Source organism: Lasioglossum baleicum, chromosome 5, assembly GCF_051020765.1.
Source record: "Lasioglossum baleicum chromosome 5, iyLasBale1, whole genome shotgun sequence".
In the NCBI taxonomy this organism is placed as follows: Eukaryota; Metazoa; Arthropoda; class Insecta; order Hymenoptera; family Halictidae; genus Lasioglossum; species Lasioglossum baleicum.
In genome coordinates this window covers 16,921,943-16,949,800 of record NC_134933.1, presented here as the reverse complement: position 1 = coordinate 16,949,800, position 27,858 = coordinate 16,921,943, and the positions used below count along the sequence as shown (strand labels likewise).

Sequence of the window (27,858 nt, the reverse complement as noted above, 5' to 3'; positions counted from 1 at the left end):
GTTTCTACATTGTTACTCCACACATAGGTCTCGGTTAGATTTTTTGGGGTGGAGGTACAGGGAGAGGGGTGGGGCCCCCTGTGCGCTACCTTGACAACATATTTCAAGGTCATTGGAATCTGCGGAGTCCCCTTTTCTGGATATATTTCCCGAAAATGTTAAAATATTAGTCGATTTTCTTGCTTTAAGTTCTGTCCAGACTAACAGGTCCGCAGACTATGCAGAGACAGGCCGTAGACAGTCGTTTATCATACGCGGACTATTTACAGACAACATGCGTGCAGCATGCGGACTGTTTAAACTTTAAACCAAATGAGTACCGCTGCGCATATAAAAGCCGACTTGTTCATTGTTTACTCCTAAATCCCAAGACCCGTTAGTGGCCTTTTACCTGTAACCTTTATTTCTACGTTTTATTACCTTACAACCGGCGAGCTTTTCGGGGTCGATTTCGGCAATTGTCACTCACAACGCCTTTGGCGTGATTATACAGGTATCTATAACAACCGGGCAGGTAGTTTGCTGGCGTCTAGCGTCCAGCGTTTCCAATAAAACTGGTTTCGTGTTTCGCCTTTTAAAAATGTACAATCACGAAATCGACGAAGTTACGTTTTTGAAGCCCTATTTTCTACGCACATATGAAAGATCTTTTTTCATGTAGTTCAGTGTACCCGCGTTGGATACGCAAAGAGGTGGAACCTTAACGATTACGGAACATTGTTGCGGGATACGAACTCACGCAAGCAACCAGACACGCGAGAGTGCGCGCACAAGGGAACCGCGATGCTCCTACACACCTGTGTTACCTGTACATTCAACGCTGTACGCACGCCAGTACGTAAACACGTTTGCTATTTCAATATACTCTTCACGTATCGATACACCGGTTCCAATTTCTTCGTATTTCGCTTTATCTCTAATAAACGCTCCAATAACCTTCACTCGATCCATTCTACAGCTCTGTGGAGATTTGAAAAAGTAGTTTCAATGAACTATTCCGTTAATTATAAATGAACATTTGAGAATATTTAGTCGCTCAATCGAGTACCAATCGAATTGAATTACTAAATTGATTTGTTGTACTCAAGTACGAAGAAGTCAAGTGTTCGTTGCTTTCCTGCGTTCGCTTTGCACGAAGGAAATCGTTCCTTTCAATTTTGTACTCTTTCTATCACGCATTAGGATATTCTGCAGTTCTTATAATAGAAAAATTTCCCGTAGAAACCTATCGGCAGCTTACTAAGAGCACTTTCAATACATAATTGCGATATCACAAAAAAAATACACTATCAGCTAATACTCCCGAGAGAAATGATTACGATGCAAGCTGTTATCGAATTGATTAATAAGTATTCATTAATGGCTGATAATAAGTAGAACTTGTTTGCCTTCCATAATTTTGTAAAAGAAAATAACACTTTATGTATATTTATTCTATATCTACATATATACTTTAATGCTCACGTATTAATTACAAAAGAATAGAATTTGATTTCAACCTGAAAGAAAGGAATAACATTCGTATTTAGCAGAGCCAGTTTGAAATCTTCAACGGGAGTCTGCCTCGTTATACCGAAACGGGATTAAAATATGTTAAGTTTGGTGTTATTTAAATAAAGTTAGTTAAAGAAACGTATAAAAGGAGTAAATGCATGCCATAATTCTAAGAAAAATAAATGTGAAATGAATATCGTGAAAGAGGACCAAGGGAGCATATATTTTCTAATTGTTTTCGGGTGGAATACTTGAAAGGCGAGTAAATAATAGGGAATATAGTGCAGGGTACGTCGATAAGCGTTTCTAAGGCTCGCGCGCAATTCAACGAGCGGTGTATGGCGGCCATGTTGACTATGTATAGCCAACCCAGCGCCAAGGATGTTTGTGCGTGCCTGGCACGATCGCTGTTACATCGCGGTCGCTGTCATCGTCGTCATCGTGGACGTCGTCGTTGACGTCGTTGTCCAACTTGTGTTCTAATTGTTGTCGACGCGTTACAACCACCGAGACGGTGAATTTACGATTGAGATTCGAACGGAGTCGACGATTCCTGCTCGCGAAATGTCAAGTCAAATATGCCTGAAGTGGAACAGTTTTTTGAACAACATCGCGACCAGCTTCGAGAGCCTCTGGGAAGAGGAAGGCCTCGTCGACGTGACCCTGGCAAGCGACGGACAGTGTCTCACGGCTCACAAAGTGATTCTCTCTGCCAGCAGCCCGTTCTTCAAGAAAGTTTTCCAGGTCTGTCTGTTTTTACCTTCTATTTTTCGGCGCTCGTACGCGCTATCTCGTTCACGTTTTGACAGCTGGCTTCTTTCCTCGAAATTCACTCTGTTGCTGCTAGACTGCCGATATTCTCTGCAAATTTCGATTTCTACAGGTTATTTTATCATTAGTTCGTTGGATCATTACAAAATTTCTTTGAATCAACAGAAAATAGAAATACTAGCAATCTTAGTTTGTACTAATACTAGTAATTCTACAAGTTTGCCACAGCATGAATGTATCAAGATCCATAATCTAGTTATGATTGAAACGGAGCGTAAACTTAGATTTGGTCTCTTTGTTCAGAAACATCCTATCTTCTAACGGTTTTAACCCTTGACCACCTAATTCTGAGTCTTTCGTTACTATATTTGACTCTTTGACCGTGGTGCGCTCAAAAACAAAACATACCGATCAAGTGATGCAACGGATGTAAGAACCATCACGATACTGAGTATATGTTGTTGAGTACAGCTTGTCAAATCTAGCTGTGCGGTTGACCAAAACTTAGGAATGCGCAGAAAAAAACAAAGACTGCACTCGACGAGAGAAGGATGCAACATTTGAACGGTAAGGTACACACCTCGTCAAAAGTGCGTACTGTTCATTATTTCTTCTAGCAGTAAACATACAAAACAACTGTTTATATATTTGTGTGAATACACTTGTGTCACTTTACTTTTTAACTGAACTGTCGCCATGTGCATCGTTTGACAGGTAATGATCAGTTTACCACTGCGCAACAGGGACATTTCCCCTTGCGGGGGACATTTAGCCGGACAGCTAGATTTGACAAGCTGTACCTATAGGCGCTATTCGCAGTCAAGGAGTTAAGAATTAGTATACTATCGATGGTTAGTATGTTCGGTACATCATTCTTTTTCTCCATTGCAGACTAACCCATGCCAACATCCGGTTATAATACTACAAGATGTGCATTTTAGCGAGTTGGAAGCCTTACTTATATTTATATACAAGGGAGAAGTGAATATAGAACAGAAGAATTTGCCAGCGTTGTTGAAAGCAGCGGAGACCTTGCAGATTCGTGGACTCTCCGGGGGAGATATATTCGCCAAAGAGTCTTACAAACGATTGGCCGAGTTGGAGCAAGCTGTAGAAGAAGAAGCAGCTGCCGTCAAGGAAGACACGCCGAAGAAGAAACAGAAGTTAAAGCATCAGGCTAATTCTATCCTGGAAACTGTGCTGGCACCCAGCGTATCCCAGTTGGAAAGTACAGATGAATCAACCACCAGCGATCAGAGCGGAAAGGACGGAGATTATCCGTTGTCGAAAACTGTTCAGAATCCAGTTTACCATCGTTTAGAGATGAAGGTAACGTTTGTTATACATGGATATTTGAAGACGAGCATTATTCGGCATGGGTACTCAATTGACTGTGTTTCAGATCGAGCCATTGGAATCAGCGGTGGAAGAGCTTCAAAAGCAATCGCCGGTGGACAAGGATCCTGTAGAGAGACTGGACACAGGCCAGGCCGAGGGAAACCAAGGTGAGTACGCGAGGATACTTCAGCGAAGCCGTAGAAGCGATTACAAAAGACGATCGAACATTCATATTTTATTTGCGAAACACATTACGATTACGTTTCTTGCAATTTCTATATGTTTTATGTTCTACACGTTTCTGTGCATATTATCGCCTTCCTTCTTAGACTTATAAATTTGCTAGAGAGAAAGAGAGAGAGAGAGAGAGAGAGAGAGTGTGTCTGTGTGCGTATGAAAGAGAAAAGGCACTGTAGACATCTATGCGCAATAAGTTGCTCTATCCAAAGATTTCCATCAATTCGAATCAATTGGTTGTGGGATTTGATTGGTTGTGAAAGGAGTACGATTACACGAAGAGGAAACAAACATGTACGTGAAGGTCCTTGGTCGTAGATGCATACGCGTTTTGAAGTCAACTGTGAAATCTAAAGCGGCGGAGCATCAAATACTCCCTCGATTGTTGCGTATCGTTTTGTTTTTTGGTCGCTTGCCGAATCGTTGAGCCAGCTTTGATCGTTACTTCTGCTTTATTAGATTGGTGTCGCACGTATTTCTTTCGTTTGTTTTTCGTTGTTGCGCGAAGCGAATCGCTAGAGAGGAGGGAAACGCGCGCGTGTAGCAAACACTTCAGATGATCCAAGAGCACTTGGCTGTAGGGGGTACAGGTGAACGCAGCGTCAGCTTGCATCGAGTTAAAGCAAAGCTAGCACTTAGATCAGAGGGAAAAGTAATGTTGGGAGCTCGGGAGTGGGCACGGAGATAGATCGAAAAGTATGGAAGGTGGTCCTGTATACATATATCCCAATTGTGTGTATCCTCCCTAAAACCTCAATTTGTGTGTGAACGCAGATCGTCCTAAATATTTGGGATTAATCACGGACTGTGCCATCTGCCGAGCTCCCAACGATAGTTGGAGAGGATCGTTCCGTTTGTCGGTAGTATCGAATCGTCGGGTCTCTAATCAAAAAAGAAGGAAAAAGGAACGGGAAGATAAATGGAACGATAGACGCACGCGACCGATCGATCTTCGCTGCCATTCGCTAAAATTCGCTGCAAGCCAAACTGACGCGCGTCAGGGGGATCCGTGTTTAAAGCAGGCTGTGCTCTGATGTGTGTGGCAGGGTCTGGGAACAGCCCTGCTGAAGACATTTCCGGTTTATCTGGGTTATCCGGCCTAACTGGATTCTCGGACGTGAAGCCGCTGCTTTACGCGTATCAGCAGCTACCTTACGCCGATCTTCTGCCGAGTCCGGAGATTATTTCAACCTGGGCGACTTCTCGACCGATGGATCATTTGGCCTGTGACCTTATGAAGATCCTCTTTACCCCGGAGGAGAGGATTCTCTGTAACGTAAACGGCAAGATGGGCAAACAGCAGTTCGATAGTAACAAAATACATTTGATAAGGGAAGTTCTGTTGCACTTTAGCGGTATCGCACCAAATAGCGTCGAATGGGAAGAGACATGGAAGAACTGCGTGACCAAGATCGACACTAGCAATAGGGGCTTGAAAAGATATTTGTTCCAGAGGCGGTCGGTCTACACTCAATGACTAGGGCGTTTCAGGTCAGGGATCAAACGGAAACGTTTTCACTGGCTAGAATGAACGAAAATACTCGTCCAGTCTCGTCCGAAATGTTCCGATCGGAACTGCCCGGAAACATTTAGGATCGTCTTGCGATCGACTCGGATCGCCTCGAGGTTGTTTCCTCCGTGATCGTCCTTCTCCCGTCGTCTCTCGATTACCGATCGAATCGTCCTACGGACGAGCACAGTATACGATAAGTTAAGGGAGACACGAGAGCCACTCGCACGATGGCATTATCGATACCTATACCGATACCGATATCGGTATCGATACCGATGAATGAGCTACGCGAATTAAAGGATAATTGACGAGGGAAGTTGATTACGAACCACTGAGAAAAGATAACGATAGGCACCTTCGAAGAGACAGTAGGGAACGGGAAGCATTCCAGGCAGGGTCGGTCTTACTGGATAACCAACCAAACGCTTAGCGTTTTCCAATTAATTTCCGGCTATCTATTCGAAACGAATATTCTGCACCACCGTTTCGATCTTTCGGTTCTGCGAACGGTCCGCAAACGGGTTAAATTGTTCTTTCGTTTCGTTGATTAGCTGTTTCACAAAGACAGCCGATCCTTCCATGTTCCAGACTTATCTGTCGTATTCTCGTACCTCGTACCACGTACCTCGTATGTACCTATGGCAATTAAACGTAACATTCCTTCGTGTTGCAGTGTTCACGCAAATACGCACTCTCGTCATAGACGATCTACGTAACACGAACTACAGTAACATTAACCGCGCGCGCTGTCATAGGAACACGTCGAAGCGGAGACCTTGTTACGCTCGAAGGCACGTCATCCACGATCACCACGCATTATTGTACACGCGCATAGTTACACACCTAGGTGAACGTTTCTCGGGGTACTGTTGCGGACTAGAAACGATCGAAGTTCGACTTTATAGCAATCTGTAAAAGACGAGGTGGAAGACCGACTTTGAGCACGCGTTTCGAGGGCGACACGAACGGAATCTCGTGTCCCTCGCCGGTGAAAGAATATTAATGTAAAGCATGCTTGTAGAATATTTAAAGCAGAGTATGAGTCGTCGCGGTGACATTTTCCCGCGAACGGTTCGCATCTATCGACGGCGCACGATACTTTCGTCCGCGGTTTCGTTCGAGATCGAAAAAAGAGATCGAGCGAAGCCATTTTACTTTTTTGCGCGTTTATTTGCCACCTTTCGTTTCGTCGTTTGATCTCGCGAAGGTACGATACGCTTCGAGTCGACTATACTGTTTCAAACTATAATATAAATATATAAATAAATAAATCTATATATATATATACAACTGTAGACGAAATACACGCGACTGGTTGCAAATAAACCTATTTTACATTTTGAATTGTCTCGTCATTTTCCGACTCGACACGGGTCCATAGACGACACATAGAACATTTAGCAGGTACGACTAGACGTCTAGAAGAAAGGAAAACGTTCCACGAATTCATTGTTCCCCCGCTCTCTCCGTCGCGCGTCGTCCGTCGAATCGACCAACCAACACACCACGTTCCACGCCCGTCCTGTTCCTCCTACGAAGCGACACCAAAGAAAAATGCGAGTCTCGCCACTGCGCTGAAAAGGAGTAAAAGTTTTCAAGTGCCCGACTGGAATTACTTGCAGGATCTTCGAAGCCGACCGTAACTGTGATCGCCGAGGCGCGCGAGGTTTCGTCTCCAGCGACCTGTCCGATCGGCCTCGATCGGACTCCGTCCTCGAAGACCATCGAGGTCCTCCACCCTTCGTCGAATATATCGTGCTCGGAGTCGATAGCCGAGCACCGGGAACCTGCAACTGCGAATCTGCTCGTCGAACGGGAGGGCAGGGTTCTGCGATCCGGATATCCGAGCTGCACTGGGCCCACGGCTGGCAATTCCGATTTTCCGGAAGAAAAGGGTGGCACCGTGTACCCGCCGTTTCCTTGTCCCTTCTGCGACAGGGCGTACACGAGCTGGGGCTTCCGGCGGAGACACATCAAAGCCGTCCACACGATCTCACCGTCCCTCAATTGCAAATGGTGCTTACAGGTACGTTCGCAACAGGTGCACCCGCCCTCTCGAACAGTTCAGAGTCTAACCGAGATGTGTTTCAGGTTCTGCCCACGCACGCTGCTTGGAGACGACACGTGATACTGGCGCACAATCTTTCGGCGATCGATGCGCACAACGCTCTCTTGATCCTCGAGGAAGCGCACATGGTGCTGCAGATCGCGCGTCCCACCAGACTAGACACATTAGTCAACATAATTAAGCAAACGTCCCAGCAGACCAGTAGTCAGGAGAATCCTCGGTCCAACAAGGGTTGAGGATCGTTCGCGGTGGAACACGTATATCGTAATCTGTATAACAATTAAATTCCTTTCATAGACGGTCCCGGAAACAAGATTGTGTATCGCGGTTGATACACGCCATCGAACGTGTTCTGATTTTTACTGTTTCAAGCCGAGACACGTTAATGCACGCGTATTTATTTCTGCGACGAACCATTCCCCATTGTGGACCGCGCGATTCTATATTCAAGATTTGTAACCACGGATCGTGCGCTAAGAAATTTGTTATCAAATGAAATCGGAGCAATTTTCGACAAGTGCCTCGTCGCGCACCTCTGCGACAGTTGTTTCCTTTTCATTGAGTTTTTATATGTGTATATATTGTCGTTATATACTTTGTACAGTCGCTTTTATAGTGATTGCCTACGGCCAGTATCGCGCTGCGTTGCGCGCACAGTACTTTTATTGTTGTATTAACAAGAGTTTTATACGCAATAAAAAGAAGCAGGAAGAAATGTTTGAACGCGGGACGAGGAGTAGGATCGTTTCACGCGGCCAAGAATCAAGCGAACGATCGTGCGTTTTTGTGAATCGTTTATTTTTTTAAAATATTCTTGATAGTATAGTGCATCAGTCGATTGAAACTTTTGTGAATATTTTTTTTCTTTTGCTCGTAAAAGTGACGGGAGTTTTCGTGCTTTTATTAAAATCGATCGTGCGGGGTTGTAAACTTCTCGGTAATTTGTTGCGGTCGGTTACGTACGATGATTGTTAAATTGGTTCGATAAATGAACACCGTTGCGTGCGATAAAAAGGGTGCGAAGGCACTGCTTACAATTTCAACACGAATTTTTAATAACCCTTAGCCTCGCAACGGCCGCACGACGCGAACATACATCGTTCGTAGAATTTTATCGAGATTGTCTGCCGCAGGATGTCTCCAATAGTTTCGTTTTCGTTTTTATTCGATGTGTTCGAACGTCGGTCCCTCGATATCGCTTGGTTCAGCCGATATAAAAAGAGTGATCAAATATTCGCGTCGGTAAGGAGCATTGCTAACTGTTGGAGAAACTTGGCGCGTATCTGAATGGAAACGTGTTCGACGAAAGTGTGTGTTATTGTACATTGGACAGAGATGCACCGGCTTCGCGGTTTCTCGAGGTACGGAAATTACAAAAGAAGTTCTCACCGACAAAAAGGCTACGGTGATAGAAGAGTCCGTTTTCTATTTTTGTTATAAACCAGAAAAGAAACGCAATAGAAAATATATCGTATGTACATATTTTGTGGATAAAAAGAAATTCTCTTCGAGTCAGCAACGTTGGTGGATTGGGTGTATCGTTCGTTCGAATCATACGAGTCCGTGCATTTGTTTCCGTCGGGACAGCTACAGGTATCTTTCGGGCTTCTCTCTCGTTTTTTCCACACTCACTCTCTCTCTCTCTTTCTCACTCACTCAATCACTCTCTCTCTCTCTCTTCCTTCTCGCGGTATTAGCAATTCCAACTGGTCCAGTTTTTGTTCTGGTTCGACGCGCAAGAAGTTTTTCGGTTGTTGGCTCGAATTTTACAACTCGGCCACGTAACCCTCGATAACGATTCCCGGCGCAATCTCGGCGGTGGTGACACTATCCGAGGCAGCAGTGTGGCCCCTATCCTCGGTTCGGTCCTCGCCCCAGGCTTCCTCCTTCCCGTATTTCTCGGACATTCGTACCATCTCGTTGGGACTCCACTCGGCCGAGTCTCTGCGACTTCCTCCGCTTCTGTAGACGACGTTCGATTCGGTATCGCGATTCCCGCGATATCCCGAACCTGGCAGTGGTGACGGAGAATAGCTATCGTAGACGGGATTGCGCTTCATCGACGCCCGCTGGTGACCCGTTTTCCTCAGCATAGCCTGTCCGAATCAACCAATCCGATAAGGAACGCTTTGCATTCTCTGCACCCGATTCAGAAGAAACTTCAACCCTTTCCGATTACTTTGTTTTTTGTCCCTCAAGCTATGCCCACAAAGAAGCAACATCGAGCTTTTTATTCGGTAAAACAAGAAGAAGGCAACAAGAGGCGACAAAGAGTTGCTCGATGTTGCTTCGGAACGGTTGAGCCGAAACATTAGAAGCCTGACCTGGAAGTTGAACGGTGGATCGTCCGTGTCCTCGTTGTCGTCGTTGTGGTTCCTGCGACCCATCATCTGCAGTTCCTGGATCGGATTGATTCTGCAACAGACGGAGAAAACGAGAGGGAGTTCGATCGTTTTACAGGTTTCTCCGGGGTATATAGGAACCGCGATCAAACCGATTAGGGTTGCCGGCGGCGTTTCTGTTCGTTCTGTCATCGAATTCCCAATCGTTGCTACCGGTGGTCACGTTGCTTTTACTTCGAGGGTTCGTACTGAAACGATCGGTGCGGGGCGGGGGTGGTTGTGTCTGATTGAACGGAAGAGGCGGAGGTGGTGCGTTTTTCCTAGAGCGTGTTGACCCGATGCTATCGTAATCGTTCTGCAAAAGAGATCGAGATGGAGAGACACAGAGGAGGACGTACCGATTGGGAAAGATCGGCGAAAATCGGGGAGGAAACTTACTGAGCGAGGATTATGAGCGTTAGCAGATGGCGCGGGACTACGGTTGCTCGAAGAAGATTGTTGATATCCGGAGTTACCCATTCTGCTTCCGGACGTTTTTTCCGGCGGGCATCGGATCGCGGTATTCGGGTCTCTGGAAAACGGAGTGTCGATCAGACTCTTTCCCTCGGTGCCCGAGTGCGCCACTCGATGTGGCGAGTTCGTCGTTTGCACCTCGACGTCTGAAAAATGCAGAGCAATCCGATTGGAGGAGTGAGTTCTCTCGGAGGACAAACCAGTCGCCACTCGAAAGAATCGATTGTTATCCACTTACTATTAATACGATTACGCGATTGTTGTCCACTTACGAGTAACACACGGTCGAAAAGCAGGATAAGATAGATAGTAGTCTCACGGTAAACGCGACGAGTCGGACGAACGAGTTTTCGAGAAAGTTGACGAAACGAGTCATCACACCCGCGAAAATCCGCGCGAAAGAAACGGTCGATCCGACTCGTTCGCGTGCAGTAAAGGAGAGGGAAGAGAAGAAGAGCGATTGTCGAAGATAGTGTTTGGGGAAAATGGCGCGTTTTCTGTCGCGCGAGCGTAGAATCGTACGATTCACGAGTGTCATTGTCGCTGCGTCCTGATCGGATGAAACAAAACGTGATAGGCACCTCTGGTACGAGTGTTCCTGATGGCCCAAGGCACCGTATGTCTCCGTAATGGCGCGTCCCAGGCTTCGTGCTCGTCGTCAGACGCCAAAGACGACGCGGATCTGCGAGAACGTATTTCTCAGTTGACGCCAGAAGTCTCCGGAAGAGGTCATAAGCGACACTTACTTCGATAGAGACGGCACACAACGGAGAGCGATAAAAACAACGATAAAATAGCCCCGCGCTCAACGTAACGAAAAAAGGCACAAACACGAAGCGCGTGAGAAACAAAAGCAAATTACTACCCAAGTACATGATATACATATAACAGTAGATACGTATATCGCACGTCGGGATTGTACGGAATATGAATATTCGTCGGTCCGGGTCGAGCTACTGAACTCGACGCAGATCTACGCGACGGCTATACTAGTCAATACACATGTACGCACGACACGATGAGAGATCAATGATGGATGATATATTGTATATCTATCGCTTTGCTAACAATTTGGACTTGGACGTCGCGACACAACGGACCAACAAATCAACTTACCCAAGACCTTTCATTTGCCTGGTAGTCTTCATATCGAAAAAGGGTAACTCGCTATAAAAGTTGAAAGGTAACTTGTGCACTTGGGGTGGTTTCATCTGGCCTAAGTATGATTGCGGTGAGACATTGGTGTCGATCCTGTCCAATGAGACCGTTCGTTCATTCGTCTTCCCGAGAGTAGCTACTATCGCTTGATTGAATAGATGCACCTGTTTTGCAATAGCGAGTTTCGGTCAAGCTCGCGAAGAAGCTTAATTTCAACAACGAAGAAATGATTGTTGCTCACTTGTTGCGAGAACTGCACGAGGTCTTGATAGCGGGCTGCACGGTAGCGTAGGAGGACTTGGAACATGCTCTTCGATCTCCATTTGCTGCTGTAGAACTTCATCATGTCCATCGTCTCCGGAGACATTTGAGTCTTGCCGAGAAGGGGTGCGGTCTCCTTCCTCACTACATGACCCCTGTACGCTGTTCCCCAGGGAATAGAAAGCACCGTGTTCGATCAGATTTTCTCGATCGACTGACGGATCGATAGGAACGATAACATCCTAGTCTATCAGGCTCGTCAAAAATCAAATCTCTTTTGAATATCACGCGAATTGTTCCTAGCGCTCCCTACCTTTCTGCAAAATCAGCGCCGCATCGTCCTCCGATATATCCGTCGTCTCCGTCCTCTTTAATGACGCTTGCTTCACTGAAACAATATCCGTTAAATTTCTCGTAGCGGACGAAAAAAGTACGAGCCTCTTGAAAAAGAGAAACGGGAAGGGAAACGTAGATTCTTTGAATACGCTCGTGTTGGAGCTGCGACGTAAAATTCTACGCTTGCATCACAAAAAACGGTAGAACATAAACGTATCCTCCAACATAAACGTATCCTCCAACATAAACGTATCCTTAACAGTCGCGTCGGAAAGGAGTATCGGCTCGCACCCAACGTTGTTCTCCTCAACGATCGGTTTACCTACCAACTTCTTTCTTCGTTCCCTTGATCTTCGACGTCATGTTCTTCTTCGCTAGGAACGCTCTCATCATACACTGAACCTTTATGATCTTTTTCACCTGCGTCTCGTACAGGCGCGACAGATACTCCTCGTTGTAGTACTTGAGGAAGACCTTCGTCTTCCCGAGCATCCAGCCCTCCATTTTCAGTCGGATCAAAAGCAGTCGGCAGTTGTCTTTGGTTATTTCCACGTTCTCGTCGAAATCGAACGCGAGGAACTGGTACCTGAAGAGACAGCACGCGATCAAACGGTCTATGATTGTTAACGGTGGCGTTTGTCGCAGTTACCTCCGGAGGAATTCTTGAAAGGTTATCCTGCACGGGTATCCGCGTTGCCTGGCTTTCGCGGTGTCCAGAATCGCCAACGCTCTGATCTGCTGTCTCACGACCTCTCTGTAGAAGCCGCGTGGCGCCCCTTCAAGGTCCGATCTGATGCACCTGACGAAGTGAATCCCACCGCTTGCACCGCCTCCCGAGAGGTTCTTCAGGATCTCAAGGCTGATCGCTTTGAACGTGGCTCCGGATGTCCTTACCTTCCTCGTTTGCGAATATTGTCCTCGCGACGCGGTGTTAAACTTCTGCTTGGCAAAACGATAAGTAATTAGTTAATTTAGTTTATTTTCAGCATCGATGACCCTGAAAAGGACTTGGCTTTTAATACCATTGCTCTCTATTATATACTTTACGTTTACAATATACAAGGTGTCCCAAAAATGTTGTATTTCCTTGAAGGTGACCAATCATAGATTGTTCTAGAATTATTCATAGAACGAACGAACTAGCGGTGTTCTGCTCGAGGAAGAAAATCGAAAACTCACTCTCGGCTTGGAAGTCTCCTGCATCAGAGCACCCCATTTCCCTTTGCTCGTCTTCTTCTCCGCGACTTTCGGATGTTCGACGACGATGGTCAGGTTGCCGGATTTGGTCAGCTTGTTGGTGAACATCTCTTTGATCGGCAGCAGGCTCGACTGCCTGAACGTCTCGATCATCTCGGGCGGAATAAAGTCCCGATTCTTCTCGGCTATCTCGCTAGAATCGTACATCACCTTGCCCGTGTAATGAGCGACTGTGAACTCGTGCGAGCTGACCGGCTTGACGAACAGGTTGTTCGACTGTTGTTGTATCTTGCTTAGAATGTACTGATAATCGAGCATGTTTTTCGACGCGTCGTCGATTATGCTGAACAGTCCCCTGTCCTTGCTCATCAGCTGATCTATCGCGTCTTTGTTGTCGTAAAAGTGCAAACGATGCCCAGGTATGTCCTCCTCCTCTTGTTCTTGCTGCGAACGAGGATCGTTGCAGAGTGCAACAGAAAAACAACAATTTTCCATACGTCGATTCGAATCTCGAAGAATTTTCTCTCTCTCGGGACTTACCATTTCCCAGGCGAACACCCTTTGGTTGTAATAGCACTGCATCTGTTCGTTCATGGTGTTCACTATCAGTTGCTCGAGCCGGTTCACCGCGACGCACTCGAACCCGAAAAGATCCATCACGTTGATGGCGTACTTGTCGCCGCTGAAAGAACCCAGACGTACCGTAATTAAGCGTCTCTCCCGCTTCTCGCGACTCGCGGAGCCACGATTCCGAGTCGAAACTCACAATAATGCGCGGGTAACCGTAAACTTCTGATTGATGGTATTCACTATCCAGTCGACCAGCCGCTGGTAGATCGTGTTGGCCAGCACGTCCCTCGCATCTTTCGCCTCGTCGCAGGTGTGCTTTCTGCGCACCACGGTGCCCTTCACGATCGCGCAGTAGTTGACTAGCGCCCAGGAGAACTTCTTCTCGTCAACATTCAGCAGTTTGGACACTAGATACAAAATCAGTTGTCTGTCCCCATTCGTTCTCTTGCTTACCGATACTCGATCGAGCGTTCGCGTGCTCGCATGTCTTACACACCTCTGCTAGCCGGATCGCTGTTGTCCATCTCGGCCTCTCCGTTGTTCCCTTCCACGAATCGGATCTCGCCCAGAGTCAGGATCGCCGCCAACGTCTTCCAGATCGTTTCGCAGTACTCCTCCATCTCCAGGATCCGCAGATTCTCCTTGAGTTCGTCGAACTTTACCACGTTACCCCGCGGATCGTTCCTCACTTTGAACGATCGCTTCCGCTCGGTACCCTTATCGCTGATCCGTAGGTATCGCGCCCTTCTTCCAGGAGGTAGATGGTACTGGTTCAATTTACTTATCGAGTCCAGACCGTCGTAGAAGTAGTAGAACACGTGGAAGTTCGATTGGTTTCTGTAACGCGATCCTCCGATTAGTCCGTTGCACTATAACATCGAGTCAGAGTCGTGATGAAGATTTTGAATTGAATATAATTCTTATTTCCTAGAAAATTGTGCAGCTTCTAAGAACTTTTTCTTCTTCTGGAACTTCTAGGAAATTACGAACTACGAAGAAAGTTTAATCACTGCAACCGTAAAATAGATCGTAGTGCAAGGGGTTAAACCGTGCTAGAACGGATCGAAGGGAAACTGTTGGATCGAACAACCTGTCCCGCGTGGAGACGCGCCACTTCTCCAGCTGGTACAACCAAAATATGCCGCCGGACGCTTTCCCAGAGGACCCGAACGTCGCCTGCATTTGCAGGATGCATCTGGTCGAGTTGGGATTTAGGGGTGTGGCCGCGTTGCAGAAAGCGTGGATCACCTTGATCGCCCGGAAGACTCTCGATCCGACGTCCTGCAAGCTCTGAAATGGAACGTCCGTGTCCGATGAGAAAGTCTTTCGTACGATCCAAATCCTCGTGACGACGATGATACGCACTTTACCGAGGTACATCAGGTGTCGAATCAGATGCAGCATGTTGGTCGTCTTGCCCGAACTGCTTTCGCCCGCCAGCAAAATGTTCTGAGCTTCCTCGTTGTGCAACACGTCCTGGTAAGCGCTGTCGGCCACGGAGTAGATGTGCGGCGCGTTGTCCGACCGCGATTTGAACTGGTACTTCGTGTGGTACTGCAACGCGAACGGGAGTTATCTTTTTAAGGTTCAGCTCTGAGCTGGAATTTTCTAAACGCGTCACGTCGCTGCGTTCTTTCCGTGCCACTTGTACTCCATTCGTCGATCTTGAAAATGCAGCGGCGTGACGCGTGTAGGAAATCCTGGCTTCAGCCGTTTTGATCGAGGATCGTCGGCGTTCACTTACGTCGGATCCGTAAATATCCTGCTGCTCGTTCGGATTCAAGATTAGGAGAATGTCCCCGACGAAGCTGTGGAAGTACCCTTGCCTCAGTCTTTCATGAAGCTCGTCCAAGATCGCGTCCTCGGTCAGCGATTCAAGTGCCGCGACGTCCTCCATGAACATCGGCTCCAAAGGATCGGTTTGATGCGTCTGCGATAACGAGCGTTAAGCCTCGCGCCAACAGCCCGTCGAATTCGAGCCTTGAAACGCGTCTTACCTTCAGGAATCCTTTTCGAACCAGCACTTCCGGTCTCCTATCGAGCTTGCCCTTCGGGCAGGCGTCCATCATCATCACCTTGAGCTCTTGCGCTTTCTAAACATCGCTGTATTAGCTCGTCTTCTCTATAAGCGTTTTAGGGAAGCTAAAGTCTGACCAACGAGACGAAGCAGTAAACGTAAACATAGTCACTCGAGTGCGGCAGAGTTGAAGCTACCCTTTTCAGATAGTTGGCAAAGCATTGGTATTTCACTGGCTCGCCTCGTTGGACAGATTACGGATAGATTCGTTTATTATATTGGCAATGATAACATAATGCATTACCAAGTAGTCGTTGTCGGGTAGTTCCGAGAGGAAAGGGTGCTCGAATATCTCGGTCATGAAGGGTCTGTTGTCGGGATTCTTCTCGAGACACCTGGAAGAACGAAGAAGTTCGTAGTATCGTGCCTACTGATTCCAGATCGGAGACGTACGTACTCTGCAATGAAGTCGTTGAAGGTTTGCGTCCAGTTGGACGGCCTGTAGAGATTCGGCGGAGGGTTTCGGACGATTTGAAAGAGTGCCCTGGTGGGGTGCATGTCCTGGAAGGGCGGTTTTCCGTCGGCCAGTTCGATCGCCGTGATCCCGATCGCCCAGACGTCGGCACGATTTCCGTAACCGCTACTGGAACTGCTCTCCTTGCTGATCGCGAGTTCCGGTGCCATCCAGCACGGGGAGCCGACGCACGTATACCTTTTCCCCATTTCCCCCTGAATCGCTCTCGAGAGTCCGAAATCGCACAGCTTCACCTCTCCTTCCTTGGTCAGCAGGATATTGCTCGCACGTATGTCGCGATGCATCACGTTGTTCTCGTGCAGATACATGACTGCCTGGGGAACCAGAAGATTCATCTGGCGGCTCGTTAGCAAAGCCCGGAGATATCGAGAGGTAAACTAATTCGTTGGCTGCGAAACGGCGCGAGTGACGCGGCAAACAATAAACGAAGAGGGCGGCGAACGAGAGAGAAAGCTCGATCGAGCAGCCTCGGCCCGGCTTTCTTTCTCCTCTAAGGTTTCCCTTAGCCGCGATTTCGTCGGCGGTAGACACGCCGGTGCCTCGTTCCTCGCCAGCATTTATTTCGCGTGTAATTTGCCGGCATTAAACGTCAACGTGGCCTGATTTACCGCACGAGCGACCGTGGACGAATCGCTACTGGCTCCATGGAACACGTACCAAAACGCGAACAAGAAGGCGAACTTCGCCGAGGCGAAGGAGGCGAGGAGAGCGAAGGGACGGAAAGAAGAAGAAGAAGAAGAAGAAGACGACGAAGAGAAGAAGCAAAAGGGGTTGCGTGCGCTTTACGAGAAAGTATGCCGGAACGAGCAAAGGGAGAGAGTCGGCGCGACCGGAGAACGGCATCGGCGAGAGAAGGAGCGCGAGAAGTGCGTGCGCGTGCTATACTCGAAACGCGGACTCGCGCAATGATTTAGCGACAAACTGGCCGCAACTCGATCCTCCACGCACACCGCCAACAGAAAACGCGTTGATCGTTCTCCGAGCGCGATTTCTTTTGCGAATATAAATGCGTCGGAAAGACGGCGGACAGGCGATCGCTCGATTCGCCCGTTGATCGTTAATAGGATGAACTCGCAGCGATAGGTTGACGAGCGCCGTGAGTCCAAGATGGAAAGTACGGCGGATTCGAAGGGATCGGGTTCGTGGAGTTCCCACGGCGAAGATAATTAGCAGAACCCATCGATTTTACGCGGTCCGGCGTTTTTGCCGAGATCGTCGCGATACGAACCGCGGATCGAGCTCGGATCCACGGTACCAACCGGAAGGGATAGAACGCGAGGCGACGCACGATTCGAAACGGAAACGAGCGTTCTACCCCCGACACCGCGCCGTTCCGCGCCTCCCCGAGCAGGTTGCAGCATTTGACGGGCAAATGACACCCGTCCACTTCAGTCTCCACGATTTTTTCGAATCGTTTCCTTCTCGGTTTCCATTCGAAACGAGTAGCCGGTGGCTGCGCGACAAATGGAGGCGGCCGGAACGTCTCGCACAGTATTACGCGAAATTATATTCCGCGGGGCGAAGGACGGAATTATAGAACATTACCTCATCGCGTCCGAGCGAATCGTTTCCCTAGGAAAATTACAGATCTCGGGACGGGAAACGTTTGCAATTCGCTCGCGACTCGTACATGTCTATCTCGTGTTTCTCGCTCCATCCCCCGGTGGTCTTTGTGTCGGTACGAGTAAGGGTACGTTTATGTTGCTGTTACGATACAAGAAGCTATAAAAATGCCTCCCTTTCGTGCGTTCACAATGGAATCGCGATTGTAGTACAATTTCCGTCGTTTGTTACAATATTATTACTTTCGAGCTCCGATAAATACACGTAGTACATGGGAAAGAGTGTGCATAAGAAATTTCGAGAGTTTCATCGTTTATTTCTTCCATAACGTATCCAAAATAAATCTGTTACGGTGATTTGAGTGTTTCCCATCCCACTAATGAGCTCTGATAAATACTTCGCTATTAATTCGCGTACATCCATCTTCGATACGATTACTTATCAACGATAGCGATTCGAAAGTAATATAATACTTGTGTCTTGTGTGTTGTATTGCTGGTCATCTGGTAAGCGTAGCTCTGCCCGCCGCTTCGATACGGTAAACATTTTCATTATACAACAATCGGATGCATTTATACGCCTCGCTCTCATTGTTGCTTTGATCGTCTATTGCAGCTCCAACATAAACGTACCGTAACGCCGAGGTTCCCTGGAACGCGAAGAACGGAACGGAAGTGTTTTGCGGCACGTTGATGCCGTGTTTCGCGAACGTGAACGTGAACGTGAACGTGAACGGGAACGCGAATGCGAACCGAGAGCAGAAAGTCGAGAGATGGCTGCGCTAACATCGGAGAAGGGCGAACGAGCGGGCAGCCTTTCATTTGCGAGCAGGTTAATTAGCGAGCCATCTCGCCTGTCTTATTTGTAATTTATACGCGGTAGAATGCGGCCCATTGACGCGCGTCTCCCGCAATCCTTCGCGTTCTCCGATTTAACGCGCACGGAAACGCGAACGCTCTCGCCAGTATGCCCGAGAATCGAGCAAGTTATCTCGTCGCGACCAAATACTGCGCAATCCTTCGGATCGCGTTGCTCTGATTGCCGATCGGACACTCGTTTCGCTTCGTAGACGTTCCACAAAACGGTTCTACCGATTCCTCGCGTTCCTCCTCCGGTTCTTGGTGCGATTGTCGAAAAACCGTCCTCGACTCGCGACGCCTATGAACGGATTGTAATGACACCGAGAGACAAAAGCGATTTCGAGCGGCATAATGCCGGCCGGTATAATTGCTTTATAATAACGTCTTCTCCCTCGGCAAGCTACTCCGGCTACCACCATCGCGTCGTCGCGCCAGGATAGATCGCTTTCCGAAATTTACCTTGATCACCTCCTTCAGTATGTGGCCTATGTGTTCTTCGCGCAACTTCTTGTCCATGGAGACGAGTCCCCTGACGAGGTCCAGCGCGGTCCCACCGTCGCAGAGCTGGAAATCGCAAATGCAACACGATTATTCGCCGCGACAACGATTTGTCCGCGAGATTGCGGAAGCAATTTAAATCGACGATTCGCCACGGAGTTTCATTTTACGTAATTGCACGAGATCCCGAGGTTCTGATTTTAAGACGCGCCGCTCCGCGTCGGGACAGACACTACGGTAGCTACAATGCCACTAATTTCGCGGAGATCTCGCGCGTCCGCGTCTCTATAATTTCTAATTATGCCCGTGCATTCTTATAAATTCGTCCCGGTTCAATTTCACGGCGAAGAATTCCGGCCGCAACGACGCGACGGCGAGCTTCGAGCTTCGGAACGGGCTTCACCAGCACGCGATACATTCTTTCGAGGGCGCGCAACGATCGCAACACGAAAACTTGGTCTACTACTGCCGTCCATTTGTGTACGTGCCCGTAAAATTCGGCCGTGATGCGATATGGAAGACGGTCGCCGATAAATCTTCGCCACATTGTCGTTGCGTGTCGTTCCTCTTTTTCGACCCGTCCCCGAGCCCCCTTTCTTCCAGTTTGGCCTCGCGTCGGTAAACCTTTACGAGCTTTTTACTCGAGTCGATCGACTCGCAAAATCCTCGCGACGTTTTCTTATTGCACATCCGTTTCTTTGCCCCGCTTTTGCAGCTCGGCCGGGGAAATTTCGGTGGGCAGAGAGTTTGCTCTCGGATCGACCGCTTTTTCGTCGGAAACGCTTCGCTCTTCGCTGCTCCCCTGTCCGCTGTTCCCTGTTCCCTGTTCGTTTTCATGTCCGGTCCGTCGCGACGACCGCTTCGATAGGCAAGCGTGTACGCGTAAACGTTAAATCGAATATCGACGCTTTGCTCGAGATAAGTAATAATGTTTCGTGCGCACCGCGGAGGTCCACCCGTAAATTAGGGCCGCGACGTGCCAGGGCTCACCTGCGTACACGAACGAGTTTAATGATTGTTTAATGGCCGCGCGTGTCGTAAATTATCCGTGTATTCGACCGTCTCAAATGCTTGAAATTGCCTCCGGGTCCTGGCATGGGTACGTACAGCAACTCTTCCCTCGCCGCTGCATTCGTTTTCTCTTTTTTTTTCTTTCTCCTCATTCTCCTCCTCCTCTTCCTCTTTCACCTCCTCCTGCTCTTGCTCGTTCTTCACCTCCTCCCCCGTGTCTCTCTCTCTCTCTCTGGACCCCTCCGCCGCCGATCACCCTCACCCTGCGTGTTCCGTGTCTGTTCTCGATCACCGAGCTTTTCGTTTTTCTCTCGGAGAATTATGATGTTAAAGGAGCGCCGGTACGGATATACTTGGACGTCGATTGCCGTCTCGACGCGATATCGCTCGCGATATAAATAACCGGGATGCCGATCGTGACAATAATGATGTACCCTCGCGTCGGACGCATCGCCGCAAATCGTTCCTACGGACGAACGGACGGACGGACGCGTTCGGGTCTTACTTACCTCCATGACGAACCATATTTGATCGTACTCGGTCTTCTTGCCGGACCTCCTTCGATAAATCCCGTAAAAGTCCGGCAGGTTCGGGTGGGACGCTAAATCTCGCAGGACCTTGTACTCCTCCACGATGAACGGCTGCGACTCGGCCGTCAGCTTTTGCACTTTGACCGCGATCTTCTTGTTACCTAAGGAAACCAGCCGTAATTCTACAACCTGTTTTTACGTGACCCGTGTCTCAGCCTAATTTGGACCTCCGTCCTTTGCTCAATTACCATGTACAGTTGGTTTTCGCTCATTCCACTTCCGTTCTTTACGCATACCTCGTTCGTTGCGTTTTCATTGCTGTTTTCTTATACAGCAAACCCTCCTATAACGCGGAGCAAAAATTGCGATTTGTTGTGTATCAAATTTAATTTAATTGGACTCAATTATTATGTGTACTCATTGACAGGGTAGTTACAGGTGGGAAATCTTTCGCGATTGATTGAACACCTCGGATCTTGATCTTAAACTTCCGGGCCCGTTTTCGTGCAACGAGCGAGTACCCACTGTACCTCGAGAAAGAAGAATTCTTGAAATATCACCAGTAACACACGTACCGACATTCTGATCGATAGCCTCGAAGACGTCTCCGCAGACGCCGGAACCGATGCACTCTCTCAGTAGGTATCGTTTCCCTGGATCCTGGACGCTGTCCAGTCGTTGTAGGTTGATTCTTCTGTCCCGTTCCTCGTACTCGTCCTCGCTTCTGCTCCCTCCACCCCGTCGGTCGTACTCTTTTCCGGGTCTCTTGCCGTACCCATAATCGTTCATTTTCGGAGCCTAGCACGGCCTCTCCGCCTGAAAGCGACGAGAAATAGACGACGTTGCGTGGGTATCGTGTTCGCGGCTGAAATCGAGCGCGTTCGAAACGATCGAGCGAGCAATCGCGTTGTCGAGCCGATCAGCGAAAAGGAAAGGAATCGGGGAATAAAATTTAAACGGTTTCAATCGAGCCGCGCATCGGCTGATGCAAAAAAGAAAAAGCAAAGTTCACGGGACGTAGCCCGCGTGGTGGAAGCTGCACACGAACAAAGAGTTCGTTAATCTCGTTCTCGTTTCCAGGCTGAAGTGCTCGTCGTCGATGGAGCGGGACACGAAGAACGGGAGGACACGAGGAGGTCGTCGCGCTCATGGGCTCACGGGCTCGCGGGAAAACAGGACCGCTCTCGTACCGCACCGGGCCTCGCCTCTTTCCATCAGCGTTCGAACCACGACCACGACGACGACGACGGCGGGAAGGTCGAGAATGACTCTTCGAGTTGAAGCGAACGCTCCACAGGATTTTTTACGAGAGGCCAGGTTCGGCCGGTCGAGGGCTTCACGGCGCATCGGCACAAAGGTGAGTGCTAATTATATTCTTTCTCGAGTGCCGCGTGAACGAGTGGTAATCGCTAATTAGTAGCTCGCTTCCTGAAAGCTTCGACGAGGGATGCCTAAAGCCGCGGAAAGATATCCTAGCCGGCTCGAGAACGTGATTCAGCGTCCCTCTCGTGGGACGATGCGCTCTCGCGAGCGAGAGCAATACAATTTCGCGGGCCTTTCGCGTCATTCAGGCCTGGAGAGGTTCGACGACGACCAGCTCCTGAGCTGCTCTCCGCGGATTTCGATCGCAAAGAATCGGCTCGATCTCGAGGGATCGTTCGTTCGAACCGTAAATCGAAATCGTTATCGACCGTACAGGTGAGAGCGTGCGATTCGCCGCTATTTTCTCTCGCTGTCCGCGCCCCAGCCGGTGTACTTGTACGGCTGCGGAAACGCTGCAAGCTAATACATATCCCATTTATCGGATCCCACGGATTGCGTAAGAGTATTTAATGGGTTACGAGAGTCCGTGGGTAACGGGTGGCTCGCTTAGCCGCTTTGGCAAAAAACGCGACCGATCGATGCGGTTCTAACTTCGCAGACAGTCAGAGCAAAACTCCTTTCCTCTCGATCGGCACGCTCGCATTTGATAAGCTTCGTCGGCTCGAAACAGTCTCCGCAACCGTTTCGGCGACAACGATCGACCGCGGCGTGGTGCGGCGCGACTGCTGCGAACGAACCACCCCTGCGAAACGTTTAAACGTGGCGACCGTTTCCATAGAATCGAGTCGTCGTCGCCGTAACACGCCGCAACACGCCGTAACACGCCGCGACGCGAGGAAAACGAAAGGAAGAAAGAGAAGAGGGCTGGGAGGGACGAGAAAGAGGGGCGAGAAATGAGAGGATTCGCGTCGTTAGCCAATTCATTTATTCCCGGTGGGTCGGCGCTCGTCCGGCATAATCCGTCGATTTGTCGGCGCGACGTGTCTCGTGTAATGCTGCTTCCTGCCGCTTCTTGCCGCTTGTAATCGAACAGGGAAAGGGAAAGGGAGAAAGGGTGCGAGAGAGGCGAACAGGGTAGAAGAAGGGTGAGAGAGACACGGAGGGAGAGAGGCGACGCGTCACTGACTATATGTGAACAGACAGACGTAAGAAACTCTGGTTGATCCACGATGTCCTCACTGTTCTCTTCTGTTCTCCTCTGTTCTGTTCTGTTCTGTTCTGTTGTGTTCTGTTCTCCTCTGTTCGGTTCTGTTCTGTTCTGGCACGGTCGCATGCGATACGAGGCTGCACCGAGGCTCGGACGCGTTCGGTTTTCTCGGCGGTCTTCTTCCAGCCTCTTCTTCCTTTTCCTCGTTGCGCGGCCCGCTCGTATCGTACAGTGCCGTGCCGAGCCGTGTAGGTTTATTGGTACGGCGGGGCGTTAAATTATTGATGCTCGACCGTGCGCCGCGAGAACACCGAGCCAGAAGAAAGAGAGAAGAGTACCGGTGGTTAGGACGGGTCCTGTGATTTCAGAAAAAGCTTTCCGTGCCACTCGGCCCATCGGTTCTTTCTCTCCTATTCGGCCCTCTTTGTCCCTTTCCGTTTCTCCACGTCCGCTGTCCTCGTTCCGTGGAGGATCGCGAACCCGTGCAGGGCTCGAGCTCTTTAAAAGGGAAGGAGCGTGGGGGCGACGAAACACTCGTCGTTGTGGGAAAGTTTCGCGCACGAACTCGCCTGGACGAACGCTCGAGGACACCGTTGCGATCAAAAATCGAGGGCCTCGACGATTTTCTTCGAAACGGCATTCCTCCTCGTCGTGGTCCTCGACGTGATTGTCGTCGCGGTTGAGATACGGTTCTGCGCGCCACGGCACACGGGGTCCCACGTTTGACTCCTTCGGGCATCTCGGCCGATCGACCTATTTCTCGTCAGGTTCGTTTTCCTCCCTTCGCTCTCGATAAGACTAAGCGAAGCGAAACGAAAGAGGGGCGGAGTTCCGAGTTTCGAATGCGCGCTCTCCGAAACGAGCTGTGGGAAAGTTGATATTCGTTGGCCGAGAGGTGGGTCCCCCGCTATAGCGGCGGAATGTTAGCACCGCGAATCCCTGGGAAGAAGCAGCAACGGTAGTGGCGGTGGACGAACAAGGCGAAAAAGAGAAAGAAAAGGAGGCGCAGAAGCCGAAAACGATCGGCAGCCGACCGGTTCGGGCCGGTTGAAAAGGGTTCGACACTCCTTTCGCCGGAAAGTACGGTAAACTTGGTGACAAGTGGCCCGTTCTCTCGCGTTTCTCTTGCCGGTCCCGCGAGCGGTGCTTCCTCGCAGGACGCGTAATCGAGTCGGACTCCCGAGTCAAAGTCGATGGTCGATATGGTCGAACGTGACGCGACCGATTACCCGGAAAAACTAGTAGACGCTAATCGAATTGGCCTCTCGATTCGGAGACCCGGCTTCCCTTCGGCTCGAAACGCGAAATGCGTAACGTGAAACGTGAAACGCGACGCGCCTCGCGCGGTCCTTGTCGCGACTCGATCGTGCGCTCACCGTAGCGTTCACCGATGGAAAAAGTGGTATCGAGACGTAGGTTTGCTCGCGACGATATCGACGCTCCGTCCACGAGGCACGAGGCTTCCGCTTCTTGCGCCTCGGATCCTTCTCTCTCGGACCTTTTACAGATCCCCGAAGATCGATCCTTTCGGCAGATAACGCGTTTGTCCTCTCCTCTTTGAGATTCCGTGGCGGAGGTGTCGGTGTTCTCGCGATCGAGCTCGGATCGCGAAAAATCGCTGCTTCCATGCCCGTCGTACGTTATTTCCGTCAGGGGGTTAATCGATACCGGGAATCTCGCCGCTGTTCTTCTTCCCCGAAGCTCATGCAACATTTAACTTTCCGCTATATTCTTCTTGGCCTCCCGGCTCGCGCTTGCGATTCCCTCTGCCTCCTCCTCCTCCTCCTCCTCCTCCTCCTTCTTCTCCACCTCGTCGTCGATCTCCTCCTCGTTCTCGTTCTTCTTGTCTTACCACAATGTATCTCGACGTTTTTTTTCACTGTCTCTGTCTTTGTCTCCCTCCGCGTTCCCGTCGGAAATACCGATACGTCGGTCGAACGACCGCGTGTGTCCGTCTTCGTCGTTCTTGCTCGACCGAAGTTGGCTCGAGACGACACCTGCCTTGGATTTACCTCCGATACCTGTACCGCTTCGCGCGAGAGAGATACCGACCCTCTCCTCTCTCTCTCTCTCTCTCCCCTCCGCCTCTCCCGAGTTTCTCTCTTTTTCCCGGACTCCTCGCAAAACATCCAGAAACACATGTTCCGGCACCTCGGAGACGCGCACCGTGGAACGTAAAGCACCTCGCGTATACACCACCTTTTCTCTTCTTCTCTTTTTCTCTTTTCCCCCCCCTTTTTCTCTTTTTCCTTTCTTCTGCTCTCTCGTCCTCCTGCTCTCCTCCTGCTCCTCCTCCTCCAGCTCCTCCCGTGGGAGGCCGTTCTTCTTTCTCTGTCTCTCGCGCCTCTCCTTTCCTTGTTCGTCTCTCTCGCCCATCCCCCCTCTCACTTTCTACTCGGACCTGTCGAGCGAAACTTGTTAATTGCGGCATTATTCGCGATCCGAAAGCGATAAAGTCTCGGTGACCGGACTCGGTGCAGATTGTCGCGACGTTCTGGCATCTCGAGGGGGTAGGCTGGTCGTGGCAGGCCACAGGCACCGCGGTGGCTCCCCGATCGGACCGAATATCGTCCAACTGTCCCGCGGTTGCTCGCGATTGCCTTCCAAATTTGGACGAGCGTGTTCCAGGTCGTTCGGAGATGGCGCGGCGCGGCGACCGAGGCGAATCGAGCGGATCGGAATCGTTCGCACAGCCTCGCAGTCTTCGGAGTCTCGAAGTCTCCGAGCCGAAACGCGGCTAATTACGCGGGGGCCCGGCGATAGGGCCACGGCGGCGGTTACGGAACAAACCGTGTACGTTCTTCACAGTTTGTTTTCCCGCGATTGGCTAGAACCGAGGAAGTCGGTGAAGTCGGCGATGTCAGCAAAGTCGGCGATGTCGGCTCAGGCGGCAAAGAGGACTCGGCCTGTGTACAAGATCTAGCGACGAACGGAACGAAGGGGTTACGCGGAAGGTGCAAAACACTTACTCGTAAGGGAGTGGTAACGGGTGCTCTTAGCGTGGCGCACGATGAAACTCACCTCTAATTAAAACGTCTGGCAGGTTGTGCAAGCCCTACGGCGTCCACCCTCGCAATGCTCGCAACGCTCGTGTGCCGGAGTAAGAGCCGAGCTCTACGACGCTCGTGTAGGGCGGTGTAGTCACGATTGCGTCGAGGGGGTGCTACTGGGGAGGGGTGCTTGGCTTCCATGATCCAATAACGCCGACTTAATTAACTAACTGCTAACTCGCAAGCCTGTTAGCTCATTGATTTCGTCCCAGAGATCGTCGTCCAGCTCCGACGCTCTCTTTCTCTCTCTCTCTCTGTCTTTGTCTTCGCGGATCTCTCTTCTTTTTCTCTTTTCTCACCGTCTCTCTCCTCTCCCCCTCGTCCACGCTTTTTCTCCTTTTTTCCCCGCAATTTCTTCTTTTTCCGCTCCAACGAATTTCGTCGTCGCGATAGGAGAGAGAGGAGGTCTTCGCCTATTAAAGCATCGACTGCGGTCGACGCTATACGATCGACAATAGCCTAGCCTCGTTCCGTTCCGTTCCGTTTCCAATTCGACGGAGACGAGGCGAACGTGTCGAGAATCGGTAGAAGCGCAGGGGTACGCGGGCATAGGTAATTGTCGTCGCGGTGCAGATACCCATTTAGCGGTAAAAAGCGTTGCGTCGTGCTCCCGGTTCTAATCTCGTTGGCCGGATCGATGCGCCTTGAAAAAGATCTCGCGAGGGTCGTGCGATAAATTAATGCGCTTTATCGCGGCTTCTTCAGGGTCGTCCTGGCTGGCGCAGTTGTCAAAGGGAGCCGCGGTTTTAATGCGAGGACGCGTCTTCTTGCGTCACGTTTCCTTGATTTTCATTTTTCATCGGCCGCGGTGAGCGCAATCACGCACGTTCGCCGAAACGAAAAACGGAAAACGAAAAATTCCGCGCCTACCGCGATTTCCTCCGTCGATCGAGAACCTACTGAAAACTGTCTCGGCAATATTCCGGATTATCGGGGGTCGACGTCGCGGCGCTCACCGATCCGCGTAAAATACGATTATGAGAATCCTCGTCCGATTTCGGAGCTAATCTAATCGGAATTCTAGTCATCGCGTATAGACCGGAAAACTTGATTTGCCGTCGTTGAGTTCCAGGGATTTGAAGCGGGTCGATTCGATTCGTCGGGCCGAGCTCGAACTCGCGAAGGATCGGGTGTCGGGGTTCGCGGACTAAACAGCTTCCGTGGAATCTCGCGGCTCGCGCGACCAATCGAATCGCAACGAGACACGCAACGGCGGGAACACGCGTCTCACGGTTTCGTTCTGATATCGGAATGCTCGTTCCATTCGGCACGTAAGAGGGATTGACACAGATTTTCCCAAGGTTGTAACGGGAGACAATTTATCGTTCGATCGATGGAAAAGAAGGTCGTACGAATCTACCGGAGCAACGAATAAAAGTATCGGAATGGCTTCGGCCTTCTGTAAATCTACCCGAGATTTAGCGTCGTGATTCTTGAGGATTTCTGGGTGATCGCGATCGCCGCGCCGCGCCGCGCCGGTTTTCAATCGGGAATCACGAATCGGCCGGTAATTGGACCGGTCGAGT

General features: G+C 49.8%; 4 protein-coding genes across 13 annotated transcripts in view; 3 read left to right on the top strand and 1 right to left on the bottom strand.

Annotated features, from left to right (window-relative positions):
* Window positions 1-661: 661 nt before the first annotated feature.
* LOC143208615 (uncharacterized) lies at window positions 662-7,894 on the top strand. Of its 2 annotated transcripts, XM_076423164.1 has the most exons (5): window positions 662-2,238; window positions 3,157-3,594; window positions 3,668-3,770; window positions 6,976-7,379; window positions 7,445-7,894. In XM_076423164.1, exons 1-5 carry the CDS (start codon window positions 2,059-2,061, stop codon window positions 7,655-7,657), a joined length of 1,338 nt encoding a protein of 445 aa, XP_076279279.1. In that variant the 5' UTR covers window positions 662-2,058; the 3' UTR covers window positions 7,658-7,894. The 2 variants fall into 2 exon arrangements, with proteins under 2 accessions (XP_076279279.1, XP_076279280.1); XM_076423165.1 differs by lacking the exon at window positions 7,445-7,894 and having other exon boundaries at window positions 4,887-7,097.
* Window positions 7,895-7,913: 19 nt separating this feature from the next.
* On the top strand, window positions 7,914-24,176 carry LOC143208623 (uncharacterized). The gene is made up of 2 exons (XM_076423177.1): window positions 7,914-8,197; window positions 21,893-24,176. Exons 1-2 carry the CDS (start codon window positions 7,914-7,916, stop codon window positions 22,227-22,229), a joined length of 621 nt encoding a protein of 206 aa, XP_076279292.1. The 3' UTR covers window positions 22,230-24,176.
* Ninac (STKc_myosinIII_N_like and MYSc_Myo21 domain-containing protein ninaC) lies at window positions 8,197-26,434 on the bottom strand. 9 transcript variants are annotated; one of them, XM_076423144.1, is made up of 24 exons: window positions 26,304-26,430; window positions 21,388-21,628; window positions 20,792-20,973; window positions 19,233-19,337; window positions 16,273-16,664; window positions 16,120-16,210; window positions 15,796-15,891; window positions 15,543-15,728; window positions 15,164-15,352; window positions 14,889-15,088; window positions 14,295-14,635; window positions 13,995-14,205; window positions 13,769-13,910; window positions 13,211-13,672; window positions 12,681-12,970; window positions 12,358-12,617; window positions 12,009-12,083; window positions 11,676-11,857; window positions 11,393-11,598; window positions 10,858-10,958; window positions 10,202-10,422; window positions 9,916-10,118; window positions 9,746-9,836; window positions 8,198-9,517 (listed from the first exon to the last, which is right to left on the bottom strand). In XM_076423144.1, the coding sequence occupies exons 2-24, from the start codon at window positions 21,599-21,601 to the stop codon at window positions 9,188-9,190; spliced, it is 4,770 nt and encodes a 1,589-aa protein (XP_076279259.1). In that variant the 5' UTR covers window positions 21,602-21,628; window positions 26,304-26,430; the 3' UTR covers window positions 8,198-9,187. The 9 variants fall into 9 exon arrangements, 8 of the variants coding, with proteins under 8 accessions (XP_076279254.1, XP_076279257.1, XP_076279260.1 ...); XM_076423143.1 differs by having other exon boundaries at window positions 14,889-15,352; window positions 26,304-26,431; XM_076423140.1 differs by having other exon boundaries at window positions 13,211-13,910; window positions 26,304-26,431.
* LOC143208622 (protein Wnt-6) overlaps window positions 22,028-27,858 on the top strand; it is a 69,404-nt gene continuing 63,573 nt past the window's right edge. Inside the window, exon 1 of the mRNA XM_076423175.1 lies at window positions 22,028-22,169. The gene's annotated coding sequence lies outside the window, so the exon portion shown is untranslated. The remainder of the gene's footprint in view (window positions 22,170-27,858) is intronic.

What these genes read in the sequence shown, in the direction of transcription:
- LOC143208615 (XM_076423164.1), top strand. Translation starts at nt 2,059, where the DNA reads ATGTCAAGTCAAATATGCCTGAAGTGGAACAGTTTTTTGAACAACATC. An exon ending in ACCATCGTTTAGAGATGAAG is followed by an intron (nt 3,595 to 3,667) that starts GTAACGTTTGTT and finishes ACTGTGTTTCAG; the next exon opens with ATCGAGCCATTGGAATCAGC. An exon ending in ATTGCAAATGGTGCTTACAG is followed by an intron (nt 7,380 to 7,444) that starts GTACGTTCGCAA and finishes GATGTGTTTCAG; the next exon opens with GTTCTGCCCACGCACGCTGC.
- LOC143208623 (XM_076423177.1), top strand. Translation starts at nt 7,914, where the DNA reads ATGAAATCGGAGCAATTTTCGACAAGTGCCTCGTCGCGCACCTCTGCG. An exon ending in CAAGAATCAAGCGAACGATC is followed by an intron (nt 8,198 to 21,892) that starts GTGCGTTTTTGT and finishes TCTCGTTTCCAG; the next exon opens with GCTGAAGTGCTCGTCGTCGA.
- Ninac (XM_076423139.1), bottom strand. Translation starts at nt 21,601, where the DNA reads ATGAACGATTATGGGTACGGCAAGAGACCCGGAAAAGAGTACGACCGA. An exon ending in CAGCGATCCGGCTAGCAGAG is followed by an intron (nt 14,206 to 14,294) that starts GTGTGTAAGACA and finishes TTTTGTATCTAG; the next exon opens with TGTCCAAACTGCTGAATGTT. An exon ending in TTTCAAGAATTCCTCCGGAG is followed by an intron (nt 12,618 to 12,680) that starts GTAACTGCGACA and finishes CTGTCTCTTCAG; the next exon opens with GTACCAGTTCCTCGCGTTCG.